Source organism: Micromesistius poutassou (genome assembly GCF_964030765.1).
Source record: "Micromesistius poutassou genome assembly, chromosome: 9".
NCBI classification, from domain to species: domain Eukaryota; kingdom Metazoa; phylum Chordata; class Actinopteri; order Gadiformes; family Gadidae; genus Micromesistius; species Micromesistius poutassou.
The window spans coordinates 163,667-180,803 of NC_140279.1; the positions used below are offsets into that span (position 1 = coordinate 163,667).

A 17,137-nucleotide genomic window follows, 5' to 3' on the forward strand; every position below is an offset into this window, starting at 1 on the left:
CTCGGTGCGGCCGCCGCCGCCGTGATGAAATCATGTACATCATCGTGGAAAAACACAGGACGGTTAACGCTTGTCACTGTCGCTGGGAAAGATTTTCCGCCCACCTTGTCCTACCCCTCGGTGCTCATCCTCCGCATTTTCTCATCCTTCTTTTTCACCTTCTCCCTCCCTCCCTCCCTCCCTCCCTCCCCACAGCCAAAGACCGATGGGACCGTAGAGCAGTGGTGTGCTACTCTTGCGCTTCTTTCTGTTCATGTTTTTCTACTCCTTCTTTCTTTCACTTCCCATTTCAAGAGAAGTGAAGGCAGGTGGAGGTGGAGATCAGGTGTGGTGGGGGACAGTGGGGGGGTGGAGGAAACCACCAGATCAATGAGGGAACCAACAGCTAGAGCTGAGCTCCGGGGAATCACATGCAGCATCTGTTTCCTGTTACGTGAAAAGTGTCTTTGAGACCGTTTTGGAGTTCTGTGACCAAAACAGTGTTTTCTTCTCTCTTTGTCTCTCTTTGTTTCCTTGGTTCTTTGACGCCTCCTCATCGCTCATGGAGATCTGCTGTGTGGTCGCCCTGTGGCGGGGGACCGGGCCCGCCGCAGAGAAACACTTTATCTTGCTCCACGGTTTGGGTCGCTGGTGGCATCGCCTGCCTGGCTGCTCCTGATATGAATGAACAAGCGGGCCCAGAGAAGAAGCTGGGTCAAATCTTTTCAACGTTTATTTCTGAAGCCCTTTTATCTCAGACGCGCTCCAGAGACCGATCAACTCAATTTATAGATGGCACTTTCTCGGTACGTGGCTAACCCGAGGTCTTAAATGGACACGAGGAATGCTGCAGGAATACCCGCTGCAAACGTTAGAGAGAGAGGTGCAGAGCGTTTGATAGGAGTGGTCCCCTCTTCTGGGAGGGCTACCGGCCGCTAGGTAAGCGTTTGGCAGACGATAAATCTCTGGAAGTGCAAGCTGGACGGGGGAAATGACCACAGCGTCTTTCTGCAGCCCGTAGATTGGAGCCGGTTATTGTGTCCTTGCTTCCAAGCGGGAAGCGAGGGACACAATCAGCCACAAGCTGATGTGTGGTGAGCTCTGAGCTCTGAGCCGGTGGCAGCGGGCCAGGAGAACACACCAGGTGAGGGCGTCACACATGAGGGGAGGTGTGTGTGTGCGTGCGTGCGTGGAAGGTCTTTGCTATTGTACCAGAATAGGGCGGTAGGGGTAAACCATGTTGTGCCCTTCCTTTGCCCGGACTCCGGCCAGTGAGCAAACCCAAAGGCCAGGAAAGGTCAACTGGTGACATTTTAACCTTCCTCTTGTTCCTGAAAATGTGTTTTGAATCCAGACTTCAGTCTGCTTGCCGTCTTGGTCGGTCTGTCCTCGCTCTCTGTTCAAACCCGTTGCCTCTCATGTTAAAACTAAAGAAGGTGAATGTGTTTGAAGCGGAGGCCTGTGAGTGGAGCTGTGTCTCCAGCGTGAGGCCGTCTTCTGGTCATTATCACCTCCCGCCTTCCTTCCTTCCTCACTTTTTTCAGGTGGCCAGCTTCTACTGGATTGTTTATAATTCAAGAGCCTTAATACTCCTGAGGTATTTAATGGAAAACTTGTTTACTTGATTCCTATTTTGTGGCTCATTTAACTGTGTGAGAAACGCTAAGACGTACATTAAGCTTGGCTTTCATATCGATTGATGAGTGAATGGAGTCTCCACCAGAACTGAACGGTTCATCACAGACCGACCGTCGTGTAAAGTAACAGGACAGGACCAGGAGCACCATGGAACCATGCTACCAGCAGTGTGAGCCGACTGCTCTCCTTGTCTGCCTGTTTTTCAGTTGTGCGGTGGAAGCATTGTCACTGATACTGTGTACTTGCCAATCTGGAAAAGCTTAGGGAACACCAGATAAAGAGCTCTCTGGGAAGCTCTGCTTTGCATTGACGTCAACGTGGATGATGTTGAAATTAAGAAATCGTAAAAACAAAAGTCCATTTCATCTGATAAGTGATTAGGAGGCCTTATTCTGCTCTCCCTCCATTTATCGAACCTTCCCTCACGTCTGCGCTGTAGCAGAGGGAACCAGGACCAGTCTGGGCTGGTCTACCTGTCCTCCCGGTCCGACAGAACCTTCTCCTCCGTACGCACCCTGATGCCCCCCCGCTGCTCCGTTAAGAAAGACGCTGATGCTCTGCGGGCGGTTCCTGGACTCACTCACTCACTCACTCACTCACTCACTCACTCACTCACTCACTCACTCACTCACTCACTCACTCACTCACTCACTCACTCACTCACACATGGAAATAGGGTGGCTTTCGGGAAGCTAAACTGATTAACGTGCCGCCCGCCTCCAGGCGATGGGTGCATGTATGAATTAGTACACGTCAACATCAGGGCCGCGTCACGTTCTAGGGCTGCGTCGGTAGCGGGTTCCTGGAGCTCTCCAGGACGGGCTGTGTGTGGAACAGGCAGGGGGAAGAGGTTCCTCACTTCTGGGAGAACGCCAGCGTCTCATTCAGAGGAGCCCGATCTCATAAACACTTCCTCAGTGTTTATTAGCGGATGAAACCTTTTTTTATAGAAATGCAATGACGGCTACTGCTGGCTGGTCCGTGCAGCGTGTTTACCACCGCGTGTTTTGAGAAAGAGAGTCTTCATGAGACCGATGTGTTCCCCTGGTGTAGACCCCCCACCCCTCTCTCCTCATCCTCCGCTCACCTGTGCACCACCTTCAGGCTGTACGTATGAGGGGGTGGAGGGGGTCAGCCTGGTGCCCCCTGACCCCTCCACCACCACCAGGCCCAGAGCCATGCCGCCCCCCCCCCCCCCCCCCCCCCCCCCCCCCCGGTGCTGCCTGGTGGTCTGAGCAGCAGCTGGCTGATCCTCCTCTGTTCTTTATTGAGCTGGGAGTCGTCTCTCTCTCTCTCGTTTTAACGGGTTTCTCTCTCCCAGTGTTTTTAATAAAGGGCACTATAAAACATTTCCCTCCTTTGGCAAAAACCAACATGCGAAAACCAACAAGCTAAAACCGCTTTGTTTTATGCTGAGATTTCTGTTCAATTTCAGAGAGCGCCTGATGGGAAATAAGATCCAGACGTCTGGCTGGGGGGGGCTGTAGAGGAGACGTCTGGCTGGGGGGGGGCTGTAGAGGAGACGTCTGGCTGGGGGGGGGCTGTAGAGGAGACACAGAGGACCAACGAGGCCAGAGACGAGTGGGAAAGATGGCGTCTAACGGGCTAGCGTCTTCTCATTGGTCTAATGCAGGTCTCTCTCTGTCTCTCTCTCTCTCTGTCTCTCTCTCTGTCTCTCTCTGTGTCTCTCTCTCTCTCTCTCTGTAGGCTGCTGTGAGGAATCCCTGACCCAAGATGGCCTTCTTCCAGAACCACTTCTGGGTGAGTGTCACCGTGAGCCAATGGCCCTCAATGATTCACAGACACGTGTTGTGGCCTTCGTCTAATCCACAATAACAATGTGTGTAGAAATAATAACAGAAAATGCGCCAAAGGCTAATGCCCTTTGTGTCATTGTAACATGGACGAGGGCTGGTGTGTGTGTGTATCCACACACACACACGCACACCCCTATGTGTGTACAGGTACTGTAGAGCTATTTCAGGTGTGCCCTAGTTATTTTTGCCCTGTCTCATCAGACTGGGGCCGTACCCCCCCCACCCCCCCCGCCCCCCCCGCTACCTCCCTGAACATTCAGACTTATTTTCCAAACGGGATAAGGTCCTCGGTCAGAGCCGCTATGGTAACCATTCCATTAGCGGGCCCCGGTCGTTAGGGGATGATATTAACGATTGGTTGTGACAGAGAGTCCGTCTTGCCAGGAGTCAGGACTCAGGAGTCAGGACTCTGTCATGATCTCGTGGCTTTCCTTCCTCCTTGTTATTACGTTGGCAGCACCGTTGGGTCATGTGACAGGGTGAGTTGAGGTGCTCAGGTAAACAACAGAGCACACGTTTGGTCGTCCAGATGAAAGCAACGAGACGGAAGGTTCTGGAGACGGAGGAGGCAAGATGGCAGCGCTGTGTAAGAGATGTAAACCAAGCTGTTTCAATGAAGAGCGTTAACATGTTCCCCCTATATACAATGTGTGTGTTTCCTATATACAACGTCTGAGTGTTTCCTATATACAACGTCTGAGTGTTCCCTATATACAACGTCTGAGTGTTTCCTATATACAACGTCTCAGTGTTTCCTATATACAACGTCTGAGTGTTTCCTATATACAACATCTCAGTGTTCCCTATATACAACGTCTCTGTTCTGTAGTACTGTTACTGATAACGAAAGCACCGTTGTGTAAGTGCCTTCAGGAATGGACACTAAAAGCGAACCTACGGAGCTTGGTCAGGCTCAGAACTCATACACAAGCGTGTGTCCTAGATCATAAAGAGCCTTTAATCATTGTTGAGCTCTCAAGAGCCTTGAACAGTATTTAAGGAAAGCATTGTTTTGTCTGATTGGAAAATGTTTGATTTTTCAATCTTTTTGGGATTCTAGTATGTATTTCTACACTGGCTCTGCTACACTGTGGTGATTCTAGTATGTATTTCTACACTGGCCCTCCTACACTGTGGTGATTCTAGTATGTATTTCTACACAGTGGTGATTCTAGTATGTATTTCTACAGTTCACTACTGCTGGCCCAGGCCAGCAGTTCACAGTTCTCACAGTCCCCGCCTCCAGCGACGGGATTGGTTGACTCAAACGTGACGCGATAGAACGAGAAACGTCCGGTTCACCCATACCTGAGCTCATACTTTGAGATATTAAGTCAGACTTTAGACTTAGTCTTTAGACTAATGTTTGATTGATTCAGATTAAAATCGTTTCCTCTTCTATCTGTGTCCTCCTCTATTAAACCATGTTGATCTTTAATATATTTCTCTAAATGGTACACCTCTCTTTCTCCCTGGTATAGGGTTAGGGTTAAGGTTAGTGTTAGGGTTAAGGTTAGGGTTAAGGTTAGGGTTAGGGTTACTTGTACTGGGCCGTGTGTTTCAGTCTCTACAGGTGCAGGGGTGGCTCCATCTCATTGGTGGTTTGAGGCTAGGGTTAAGGTTAGGGTTAAGGTTAGGGTTAAGGTTAGGGTTAAGGTTAGGGTTAAGGTTAGGGTTAAGGTTAGGGTTAAGGTTAGGGTTAGGGTTCAGGGGCGGCTCCATCTCACTGGTGGTTAAGGTTAAGTTTAGGATTAAGTTTAGGATTAATGTTAGGGTTAAGGTTAGGGTTAAGGTTAGGGTTAAGGTTAGGGTTAAGGTTAGGGTTAAGGTTAGGGTTAGGGTTCAGGGGCGGCTCCATCTCACTGGTGGTTAAGGTTAAGTTTAGGATTAAGTTTAGGATTAATGTTAGGGTTAAGGTTAGTGTTAAGGTTAAGGTTAGGGTTAAGGTTAGGGTTAGGGTGCAGGGACGGCTCCATCTCACTGGTGGTTTGAGGCAGGGAGTTTTGTGCAGACTCTTTATTTATTGTGAGGTCGTGAGCGGTGGACAGAATCGGCCCAGAGGGGAGTAGGACTGAGACCCGCTCAGAGGGGTCCTGAGCTGCAGAGGGGGTAGGACTGAGTGGTGGTCCAGAGGGGGTAGGACTGAGTGGTGGTCCTGTGAGCGGCAGAGGGGGTAGGACTGAGTGGTGGTCCTGAGGGGGTAGGACTGAGTGGTGGTCCTGTGAGCGGCAGAGGGGGTAGGACTGAGTGGTGGTCCTGTGAGCTGCAGAGGGGGTAGGACTGAGTGGTGGTCCTGAGGGGGTAGGACTGAGTGGTGGTCCTGAGGGGGTAGGACTGAGTGGTGGTCCAGAGCTGCAGAGGGGGGCTGCAGCCTTCCACAGTGAGCTGCTGCTCTCTGTGCCACCAGGCTGCTCGTTAGGAGGACCACCTGCACCGTCAGCGCCCAGCGTGCTGAGTCAGCCCTGATCACGCACCAACCACACCGCTGCTGGTGGGTGGAGGGGCTGGTGGGGTGGTGGCTGCTGGCTGGTGGGCTGGTGGGCTGGTGGGCTGGTGGGCTGCTGGCTGGTGGGGTGGTGGCTGGTGGGCTGGTGGGCTGCTGGCTGGTGGGGTGGTGGCTGGTGGGGTGGTGGCTGGTGGCTGGTGGGGTGGTGGGCTGGTGGCTGGTGGCTGGTGGGGTGGTGGGGTGGTGGGGTGGTGGCTGGTGGCTGGTGGGGTGGTGGGCTGGTGGGCTGGTGGGGTGGTGGGGTGGTGGCTGGTGGGCTGGTGGCTGGTGGGCTGGTGGGCTGGTGGGGTGGTGGGGTGGTGGCTGGTGGCTGGTGGGGTGGTGGGCTGGTGGCTGGTGGGCTGGTGGGGTGGTGGGCTGGTGGCTGGTGGGCTGCTGGCTGGTGGGCTGCTGGCTGCTGGCTGGTGGGGTGGTGGGCTGGTGGGGTGGTGGGCTGGTGGGGTGGTGGGCTGCTGGCTGGTGGGCTGCTGGCTGCTGGCTGGTGGGGTGGTGGCTGGTGGGCTGCTGGCTGCTGGCTGGTGGGGTGGTGGGGTGGTGGGCTGCTGGGCTGCTGGTGGCTGCTGGGGTGGTGGTGGCTGGTGGCCTGGTGGGCTGGTGGCCAGACCTCTCTGTACCGGCCCCATGCGGGGAGTCCTGTGGTCATAAGGTGATACAATATGGATTATTAACTAGAGCTGTGCCTTTTTTATTTCAGATCAAGTAAGCAATTACTCAATAAAAAATAACATTTATTGGGAATGTATTTTCCCCAAAACATTGATTTGTATTTATGCTGCAGTATAAATACAATAACTTTTAGAAAAAGTAGAAACAAAGTTAAGCTGAAACCATGCTCTCAAAAGTCCTCCTTCTCCCCATGATTCTCCATATGGCCCTGATGGCCACGAAGAACTGAACGAGCTGGCTGGTTTGTGGACGGTTGGCTGGCTGGTTTGTGGAGGGTTGGCTGGCTGGTTTGTGGAGGGTTGGCTGGCTGGTTTGTTTTGTGGCCCGGTGTTGTGTGTGTGTGTGTGTGTGTGTGACGGAGAAACGCCTGACTCGCTGCTCCGCCACAGAACAAGGGATATCCCCCGTCACCAGATTCTCTCCCCATACAATGGCGGCGCATTCAGCGAGAGCCGAACCAGTGAATGGGGCAGCAGCAGCAAGCAGCACCTCGCCGTTCTGGTCCTGCAGCACGGGGGGAGCACTGGCAGGCGGGCAGGCTCTCCTTTCTGTCGCCATGGCGATAAACCAAACCAAACCAAAACCCAGCAGTAGCAGCAGCAGCAAAACAGAAGTGAGATTATGTTCCCCCCCCCAAACGCTGCCGAGTCATCTCTTCCATTAAGTGCCGTCAGGCGACCGCCCCCGATGGCTGCTGCTCCTAAACCCTTCGTCTGGGGGAGAGGACGCCGTCTCAGGACGGCCGGCCCGGGGACGGATTACCACCGGAGAGGCAACGCACAATTATGGTCATTTAGTGACGAAGGAGATGAGCTGTGGGCCAGACGGGCCCTGCCCACACTTGCTGATGTCAGATGAGCTCTGCACTTAGGCTGAGCGGGCGACTCGCGGCCCACCATTAATACACGTCAAGTGAGAGCGAGCAGCTAGCCTGGCCCCCGGGCCCCCGGGCTCTTAAGAAGGAGAGTCACGTGCCAAAAGAGGAGCTGTGTGCACGGTAATGGCTGTGGGCTCAGTGCAGTACTAACTGCTGATTGGGCGTTGGGCCGCGGCCGACGTGAGGGTCATCACCACCGTACACACACGGCCCGGTTCCTCCCGCAGCACAGTGGCCCAGCGCGTACGTCTCTGTCCCAGAGGGGGGGGTGGCTCGTCTGTGTCTGTGGCTCATCTGTTGTTGTTGTTGTTGTGCTGCTCAGACCTCCGGTGATGTCATCACTCCTACCGGCCAACCTCGTCCAACCGCGTGCCAGCGGGACGCTCGGGCTGGCACCACCGCCGCTGTGAGAGGCCTCCCTCTCTGTCGTCTCTGGCTGATGTTGTTAATAACAAGTTAATAAAGTTAGTTAATGACAAATGTTACCACTTCGCGGCCGTTGGAACCTACAGAGTCATGTGAGGCGTTGCCGGCCTGGAGAGTGAACACTTTGAACATTTACATTTACATTGAGGGCGTTTAGCAGACGCTTTTATCTAAAGCGACTTACAATAAGTACATTTGTCATAAGAAGTGAAACTATATATCGCCGTCGGTACAGTAAAGACGTTCATAGAACCAAGTGCAAGTACTGACAATCGCCAGGCTGACCCCATTCCCCGTGCACAGCAGTGATAGCTAGCTACTGCAGATGCTACACAACTAAGTACATGCTACACAAGATGCATGCACAACACAATTAAGTACATGCTACACAATTAAGTACAATGAATGAATACAACCTGCATTAAGTGCATTCATCAAGTGCCAGGACGTACAACAAGCAATAGTGCAACAGACAGATAAGGGACTGAATGTCTATGTAGAGTCCAGGTGAACTCTGAACAGGTGGGTTTTGAGTCGTTTGCGGAAGCTGGTGAGCGACTCTGCGGTCCTGACATCAGCAGGGAGCTCGTTCCACCGCCGTGGTCCCGAGATAGAGAAGAGTTGTGATTTAGCTGATGGACCTTTGGTTGCTCTTAGCGATGGCGGCACCAGACGTCCAGCTGAGGTAGTTGAGCGGAGGGGTCGAGCTGGGGTGTGTGGTTTGACCAAGGCCTGGAGGTAGGCAGGGGCAGTTCCATCGACCGCCTTGTATGCCAGTACCACACACACACACACACACACACACACACACACACACACACACACACACACACACACACACACACACACACACACACACACACACACACACACACACACACACACACCGTGCCTCTAATTGTTATGGTAATGTGTTCTGCAGAGCGAGAGCTGAACACTCATGTTAATTGATGAAAACGAAGAATGGAAGAGTGAATGTGTGGAGGCGGTGGGGGGGTGTGGGGGGGGTGTATCAGACATGGAGGATCCACAGCGCGTTGGTTCAATGCTGGCAGCCCTCTGAGAAGAATAATGGTGCTGAGTTGGCGGTCCATAATGCAAGGGGCTGGGTTGGATCTGGCTCCATGGACATGCTGGCACTAGGACTCATGTGGTTTTCCTTTTGGTCTTTTTTCTGTGTTCCCATGGAGGCTGGCCACAGTTAGCTAGCAAGAGGTTTCTTCGCCCGGTCGACATGTGACTGTACAAAGTCAATTTCCTGAATGGATTTGTTTTCTTGTCGTTTTGTTATAGCTGAACCAGAGACATTGTATTTTCAGCAGCTGTCACACATTCTGATACAGGGGAACATTAAATGGCAGCTGTGGTGTAATTCTACGATTCACATGAAGAGAAATGAAATCGGGGAGACTCAAAGAACCAATGGCATGTTTAGAAGAGAGTCAGCTGACCTCCCTATGACTGGGACAGGACACCGCCCACTGACGCAGCGCATGGAAGAAGAGGGTCTAAGAATCCTTTTGCAAATGAAAGTATAGATTATTAGTTTGCAGTGGATGTGAATGGAGCGTTCTAACCCTTCACAGAGCGGTGGACTCTGCCCATGTATGGAGAGCATTCTTCTCTAAATTGTGACCTCATTTGAAGCGGACCAATATCACATGGTATCTCATAATGACATCTTGAAGATTATTTGTGGGTCATTGATATGAAGACTGTCTTTGGTACTGGGCCCTAAGGGGACACTCTGTTCATGTTGCCACTGTTAATATCTCTGTTCTCACACAGAACGCCGTTCTCTGAGGTCCATTCGCTTCATTCTCTTCTTCTCCCTCTGTAGCCCCCTCCGGGCTCCGTCCTTTCACTATGATCTATGTTTCATGATCTATATCTGTGTTTCTTTTCACTATGATCTATGTTTCATGATCTATCTCTATGTTTCTTTTCACTATGATCTATGTTTCATGATCTATATCTATGTTTCTTTTCACTCTGATCTATGTTTCATGATCTATATCTGTGTTTCTTTTCACTATGATCTATGTTTCATGATCTATATCTATGTTTCTTTTCACTATGATCTATGTTTCATGATCTATATCTATGTTTCTTTTCACTATGATCTGTGCTTCACTATCATGTGAAGCGAGGACTGGAAGTCGATCCTATTGGGAGATCTCTCAGAACGATGCCAGTAAACAGAAAACGACCTCTGGGTCAACACCGTGTGTCCCTCAGGGTCTTTGTCGTTTGTCAGTATTGATAATCAGCTCTTTATGGAGCTTGTGGCTGATGTAGGAGAAGGATCTATGAGACTGGAACCAGGAGCTGCTGGAGGATCTGAGAGTTGTGCAACACGTCCGCCTCTTGATATTAATGACAACGTCTGAATAATCACTGATTCAAACTAGGCCTGGGCAATAAAACAATAAATGATCGTATCGTGATAGACTATTGATCAATATCAATACAAAACATGTTCAATATATCGATAAGAGACTGGACCACCGAATCTAGCAGCTGGGTTTGTTACACAAACACAACCTTCCATACTTATTTACAGTATCTGAGTGTTTTTCATTGTTGTATCGACGTTGGAGTATTTATCAATGAAGAACAGTGGAAGGTCATATTAAGTGTTAAACAGAAGTGTTTGAATCCAGCGTGGTAATTCATAGTCTTTTTAGGTCATTCCAATTATGAATAGTTATCGATATCGATCAATATGATCGAGTTATATCGTGATACATCTTTCAGCCATATCGCCCCAGGCCTAGTTCAAACTCATCTTAAAATGAGTTGAAGTCCAGTGGCGGTAGTGACGTCCTCGTCGGAGGCTGTGGTACTCCTGGGGCTGAGCTCAGAGCAGCGGGCGGAGTTGATCTGCCCGGTCGGTATCGACTGGTGATTCCAGCTGGGTTAGTCATGACTGAGGCCGAGTCAGCAGCCTGTCTGGCCCAGGAGATCCCCCCCCCCCCGCACTTTGCAATGCAGTGTGTGTGTGTGTGTGTGTGTGTGTGTGTGTGTGTGTGTGTGTGTGTGTGTGTGTGTGTGTGTGTGTGTGTGTGTGTGTGTGTGTGTGTGTGTGTGTGTGTGTGTGTGTGTGTGTGTGTGTGTGTGTTAATTGTTTTTATTGAGTTATGTGGCGGTGTGTGAGTGTGTGTCTGACTCCGTGGGCCTTCTGATCCCCTGCTACCTGCAGCCTGGCTCCACTCCTGCCAGCAGAGTATTTATAGCCCCCCCCCTCCCCCCCCCCCCCCCCAGAGCAGCTGTCCGTCTCCCTGGACACACTGGTGGCTACAAAGGGCCCTCTGTGAGGCTGAGGGGGCCGGTGTCTGGAGGCCAGAGAGAGGCTGAGGGGGCCGGCGTCTGGAGGCCTGAGAGGCTGAGTGTCTGGAGGCCCGACAGAGGCTGAGTGTCTGGAGGCCTGAGAGAGGCTGAGTGTCTGGAGGCCTGACAGAGGCTGAGTGTCTGGAGGCCTGACAGAGGCTGAGTGTCTGGAGGCCAGAGAGGCTGAGTGTCTGGAGGCCAGAGAGAGGCTCAGTGTCTGGAGGCCTGACAGAGGCTGAGTGTCTGGAGGCCCGACAGAGGCTGAGTGTCTGGAGGCGTGTGGAGGTCTGAGGCCTGTGGAGGTCTGAGAGGCTGCTGCTGATTGGCCGAGGCTTCAGGTGTGACTCTAGCGTCTGACATCGTCAGAACCGAAGGACTCAAGTTGGGCCGTCGCTGTCAGAATGATCCGGCCTTCATGGTCCAAGATCCAATCACCCCCGATGACGGATCTGATATGAAGTCAAAGCAGAGTGTTCAGCTCCCCCCCCCACTGCCTCACATAGCTCACCGAGAGTTTGTGTTTAGTTATACGTCATAAGCCTTGTGTTTAGTTACTGTATATATCATACGCCTTGTGTTTAGTTACTGTATATATCGTACGCCTTGTGTTTTGTTACTGTATATATCATGAGCCTTGTGTTTAGTTACTGTATACATCATAAGCCTTGTGTTTAGTTACTGTATACATCATAAGCCTTGTGTTTAGTTACTGTATACATCATAAGCCTTGTGTTTAGTTACTGTATACATCATAAGCCTTGTGTTTAGTTACTGTATATATCATAGGCCTTGTGTTTAGTTACTGTATATATCATGAGCCTTGTGTTTAGTTACTGTATATATCATGAGCCTTGTGTTTAGTTACTGTATATATCATACGCCTTGTGTTTAGTTACTGTATATATCATAAGCCTTGTATACAGTAACTAAACACAAGGCCTATGATATATACAGTAACTAAACACAAGGCTTATGATATATACAGTAACTAAACACATCATAAGCCTTGTGTTTAGTTACTGTATACATCATAAGCCTTGTGTTTAGTTACTGTATATATCATAAGCCTTGTGTTTAGTTACTGTATATATCATAAGCCTTGTGTTTAGTTACTGTGTATATCATAAGCCTTGTGTTTAGTTACTGTATATATCATAGGCCTTGTGTTTAGTTACTGTATACATCATAAGCCTTGTGTTTAGTTACTGTATACATCATAAGCCTTGTGTTTAGTTACTGTATATATCATAGGCCTTGTGTTTAGTTACTGTATATATCATAAGCCTCACCTTATGTGAACACTCAGCTACATAAATCCTCAGGGTTAGTGGATTGATTTGCTTACAGTCTCCAAATGTCATGACGGCTGATGTTTCTGCGCGCTACATCATGAAGGGTTGAAGACAAAGGCTGGATTGTTGTGTGACTCTTTAAGGAAAAGGAACCTATAATATGACTAATAATATGATTTTATTTTCTGTGACACTGTATCTTAACCCTGGGAAGGTAAATAAATGTATCTGTTAAACTACAGATGTTTGTAAAGGTCCCTGCTGCTCTAATGGGCTGTGTTTGTTCCTACAGGGGGAGAAGAACTCTGGGTTTGATGTTCTGTACCACAACATGAAGCACGGCCAGCTGGCTACCAAGGAGCTGGCGGAGTTTGTTCGCGAGAGGTAAAGTCTGAGTGTGTGCTTTGCAGCAATTATAATGACAATAAAAAACATGCATATAAATGCCAGGCCAGTAGGTGGGGATGATGTGCAAACAAATACGTCTTAAACCACATCAGTACATCAAGAGGTTATTTGACCCGAGCAGCAAGAGTTATGGGCCAGACACGAGGATTAATGTGACATTCAGGATTCCTAAAGTTTGACTTGAGAACTTTAAACCAAAAATCTATAAACAAACTCTCTTCTGATGCCTCCTGGACTTGTCACCTATGTGCTGAATTCACATCGGTCCTCTAGTAAACGCGCACATGCCCATGCACACACACACGCACGTGCACGCACACACGCTACTGCTCGTGTGCGGCGCCCTCACCTGGTGTGTTCTCCTGGCCCGCTGCCACCGGCTCAGAGCTCCGAGCTCACCACACATCAGCTTGTGGCTGATTGTGTCCCTCGCTTCCCGCTTGGAAGCAAGGACACAATAACCGGCTCCAATCTACGGGCTGCAGAAAGACGCTGTGGTCATTTCCCCCGTCCAGCTTGCGCTTCCGAGAGATTTATCGTCTGCCAAACGCTTACCTAGCGGCCGGTAGCCCTCCCAGAAGAGGGGACCACTCCTATCAAACGCTCTGCACCTCTCTCTCTAACGTTTGCAGCGGGTATTCCTGCAGCATTCCTCGTGTCCATTTAAGACCTCGGGTTAGCCACGTACCGAGAAAGTGGCGTCAATAAATCGAGTGGGTCTCTGCAGCGTACACACAAACACACAAGCAAGCACACAAGCAAACTCAATTCGGTTAGTTATGAATAGCTGAATGCGCACAATAAAGTTTTATTGTACAGAACTTGATACAACACTTATTTCATTACTGCTCCACTGAAGATGGAAAGTGGTGCTCATGTGTGTGCATCCCGCTCCACTTGGAGGGTAAGGGAGGACGCTCCTGCTCCTCTGTGGAGACACGGCGCTTCACATTAGGGGGGGGGGGGGGGGTCGCATATGGCGCCCCACGTCTCCAGTCAGGAGAGTGTGGTGCAGAGCCAGGGCGTCAGCAGCCGGCTGCAGCTCCTACAGATACTAGTACTTATTGGTCTGTGTCTGTGATCCATTGCTCTCACTCAGACTGGCTCTCTGAATCTTGTTGTGGTTCTTTGGGTCTCTGGTCTCCCTCCCTGTCCTCCTCCTCCTCCTCCTCCAGACAGCGTGTGACTGCAGTGTCCACACGCCCCCACCGGGCCTGCATGTCCATGTGGCGTGACGCCACATTTGCCACTGTTGTCTGTTCAACGTGTCGTGCACTGCTGTCTACAAACAAATCTAAATTCACCATCATGACCTCCAGCTTGAAGCCCGTCCGCTGGAGACAGACTGAGCCTTCAGTGCGCGCTCAGAAGACTTCACACTCTTGTTTACTCTTGTTCACACTCTCCCCGACGCCTCCATCTCTCTCTTCTCCCCCTTCTTCCCCCCCCCCCCCCCCCGTCTCCTCCCCAGGCTCTTCAGATGGCTCCTCTAAGTTTAATGCATAGCCTCGTGGAATGAGGCCGTTTGTCCTTTTAACCATGAATCATTGAATCGTTGACCCAATGCTGAACACAAATCGATGCTTGTTTTGTTTGGCAGTGATGATGGAGGCTTGCTGTACGGGGGTACGGGGGGGACGGGGGGGGGACGGGGGGGGGGACGGCCCCCCAGGGCGCACCGGGCTGTGTGATTGAGTGTTACTGGAGCAAAGCATTTAAGTCGATAGCCTATTTAGGAGAACTCTCATTTGAAAGAAGGCACATAACATTACTCTTCCTCTGGTGTGTGTGTGTGTGTGTGTGTGTGTGCGTGTGTGTGTGTGCGTGTGCGTGCGCGTGCGTAGGGCTGCTGTCGAGGAGACCTACTCCAAATCCATGTGCAAGCTGTCGAAGATGGCCAGCAACGGGAGTCCTCAGGGGTGAGCAGGACCCAGGAGCAGCTCGTTAATATATGCAGAGCGCAGAGCAGAAAGTTCTCTGCAATTCAGCCCGTGTTAGTATTCAAATGTGGGCCAGGAAAGCCTTCATTCATGCTGATGGGTAGTTACTGATTGAATATTCATGGTGTTATGCAATTCTCTGACACTGCAGCCTCTGGATTCCAGTAACTCCCGATATGTTGTGTTCTGCTGTCGACACTTTAGTCATTTTCTCCGAGGCAGAGGCTTCCTAGTTCTGAAATGCTTGGGTTCACCATGTAGACCACTATTGTTGGGTAGTTGGGTAGTTGGTTAGTTGGTTAGTTGTATCCTCTCTCTTCTGTAAAAGTACCACGACCATGACCATGGAATGCCCCCTAGCCTGATTCAGTCAGGCTGATGATGCTCACTGGGTGATCCAGTGTGTGGGTCACCCAGTGTGTGGGTGATCCAGTGTGTGGGTGATCCACTGTGTGGGTGATCCAGTGTGTGGGTGATCCAGTGTGTGGGTGAGCCTGACTGCACTCATGCTGACCCTGGCTGCTTCAGCCCAGGGATCAAACCATGCGAGTGCAGACGGGGGGGGGTTCTCATGTCTCTGTCCCCCCCCCTCCCAGGACCTTCGCCCCGCTGTGGGACGTGTTCCGGGTGTCGTCGGACAAGCTGGCGCTGTGCCACCTGGAGCTGATGAGGAAGATGAACGACCTGATCCGGGACATCAACAAGTACGGAGAGGAGCAGGGCAAGACCCACCGCAAGGTACGTGAGGAGCAGGCTGCTCCTCCATGCTCTAGACTCCTCCCCCTCCTCACCTGGTCAACAGGTGCTCCTCCCCCTGCTCTAGACTCCTCCCCCTCCTCACCTGGTCAACAGGTGCTCCTCCTGCTGTAGACTCCTCCCCCTCCTCACCTGGTCAACAGGTGCTCCTCCTGCTGTAGACTCCTCCCTCCTCACCTGGTCAACAGGTGCTCCTCCTGCTCTAGACTCCTCCCTCCTCACCTGGTCAACAGGTGCTCCTCCCCCTGCTGTAGACTCCTCCCTCCTCACCTGGTCAACAGGTGCTCCTCCCCCTGCTGTAGACTCCTCCCTCCTCACCTGGTCAATAGGTGCTCCTCCATGCTCTAGACTCCTCCCCCTCCTCACCTGGTCAACAGGTGCTCCTCCATGCTCTAGACTCCTCCCCCTCCTCACCTGGTCAACAGGTGCTCCTCCCCCTGCTGTAGACTCCTCCCTCCTCACCTGGTCAACAGGTTCTCCTCCATGCTCTAGACTCCTCCCTCCTCACCTGGTCAACAGGTGCTCCTCCCCCTGCTGTAGACTCCTCCCTCCTCACCTGGTCAACAGGTGCTCCTCCCCCTGCTGTAGACTCCTCCCTCCTCACCTGGTCAACAGGTGCTCCTCCTGCTCTAGGCTCCTCCCTCCTCACCTGGTCAACAGGTGCTCCTCCTGCTCTAGACTCCTCCCCCTCCTCACCTGGTCAATAGGTGCTCCTCCATGCTCTAGACTCCTCCCCCTCCTCACCTGGTCAACAGGTGCTCCTCCTGCTGTAGACTCCTCCCTCCTCACCTGGTCAACAGGTGCTCCTCCTGCTGTAGACTCCTCCCCCTCCTCACCTGGTCAACAGGTGCTCCTCCCCCTGCTCTAGACTCCTCCCCCTCCTCACCTGGTCAACAGGTGCTCCTCCATGCTCTAGGCTCCTCCCTCCTCACCTGGTCAACAGGTGCTCCTCCATGCTCTAGACTCTCCCCTCCTCACCTGGTCAACAGGTGCTCCTCCTGCTCTAGACTCCTCCCCCCTCTCACCTGGTCAACAGGTGCTCCTCCTGCTGTAGACTCCTCCCCCTCCTCACCTGGTCAACAGGTGCTCCTCCTGCTCTAGACTCCTCCCTCCTCACCTGGTCAGCAGGTGCCCCCCGGGGGTCAGAGAGGGCGTCCTCCAGCTGATGGCTTCAGGCCCACAGACCACTCAGTCAGGGAAAACACACAAGCACTAAGTACATGTTCCTTTTCCACATCTGTTGTGGACCTTTGCATCATCAGTTGTGTGTATATATACAGTATATATACTGTATATACAGCATATACAGTATATATACTGTATATACAGTATATACAGTATATATACTGTATATATATATACACGAGTGTATTTGCGTAAGTCTTTAAGGTTGATCCTTCTCTGGTGCCACCAGTAGATGGTGCTCTCTGCAGTTTGGATTTTGTATATGTTGACTCTTTAAAGCTTTGTCTTTGACTCCCAATCTTTCTTGGTACAATGAC

The 17,137-nt window shown here is 51.4% G+C and overlaps 1 protein-coding gene across 1 annotated transcript in view; it reads left to right on the top strand.

Moving 5' to 3' along the window:
- The window catches only part of fcho1 (FCH and mu domain containing endocytic adaptor 1), a 46,103-nt gene that overhangs the window by 4,356 nt on the left and 24,610 nt on the right, over positions 1-17,137 (top strand). The window contains 5 exon segments of the mRNA XM_084473487.1: positions 3,325-3,378; positions 12,824-12,915; positions 14,784-14,858; positions 15,476-15,617; positions 16,504-16,532. Coding sequence (XP_084329613.1) covers positions 3,352-3,378; positions 12,824-12,915; positions 14,784-14,858; positions 15,476-15,617; positions 16,504-16,532 — 365 coding nt within the window. The 5' untranslated portion in view covers positions 3,325-3,351.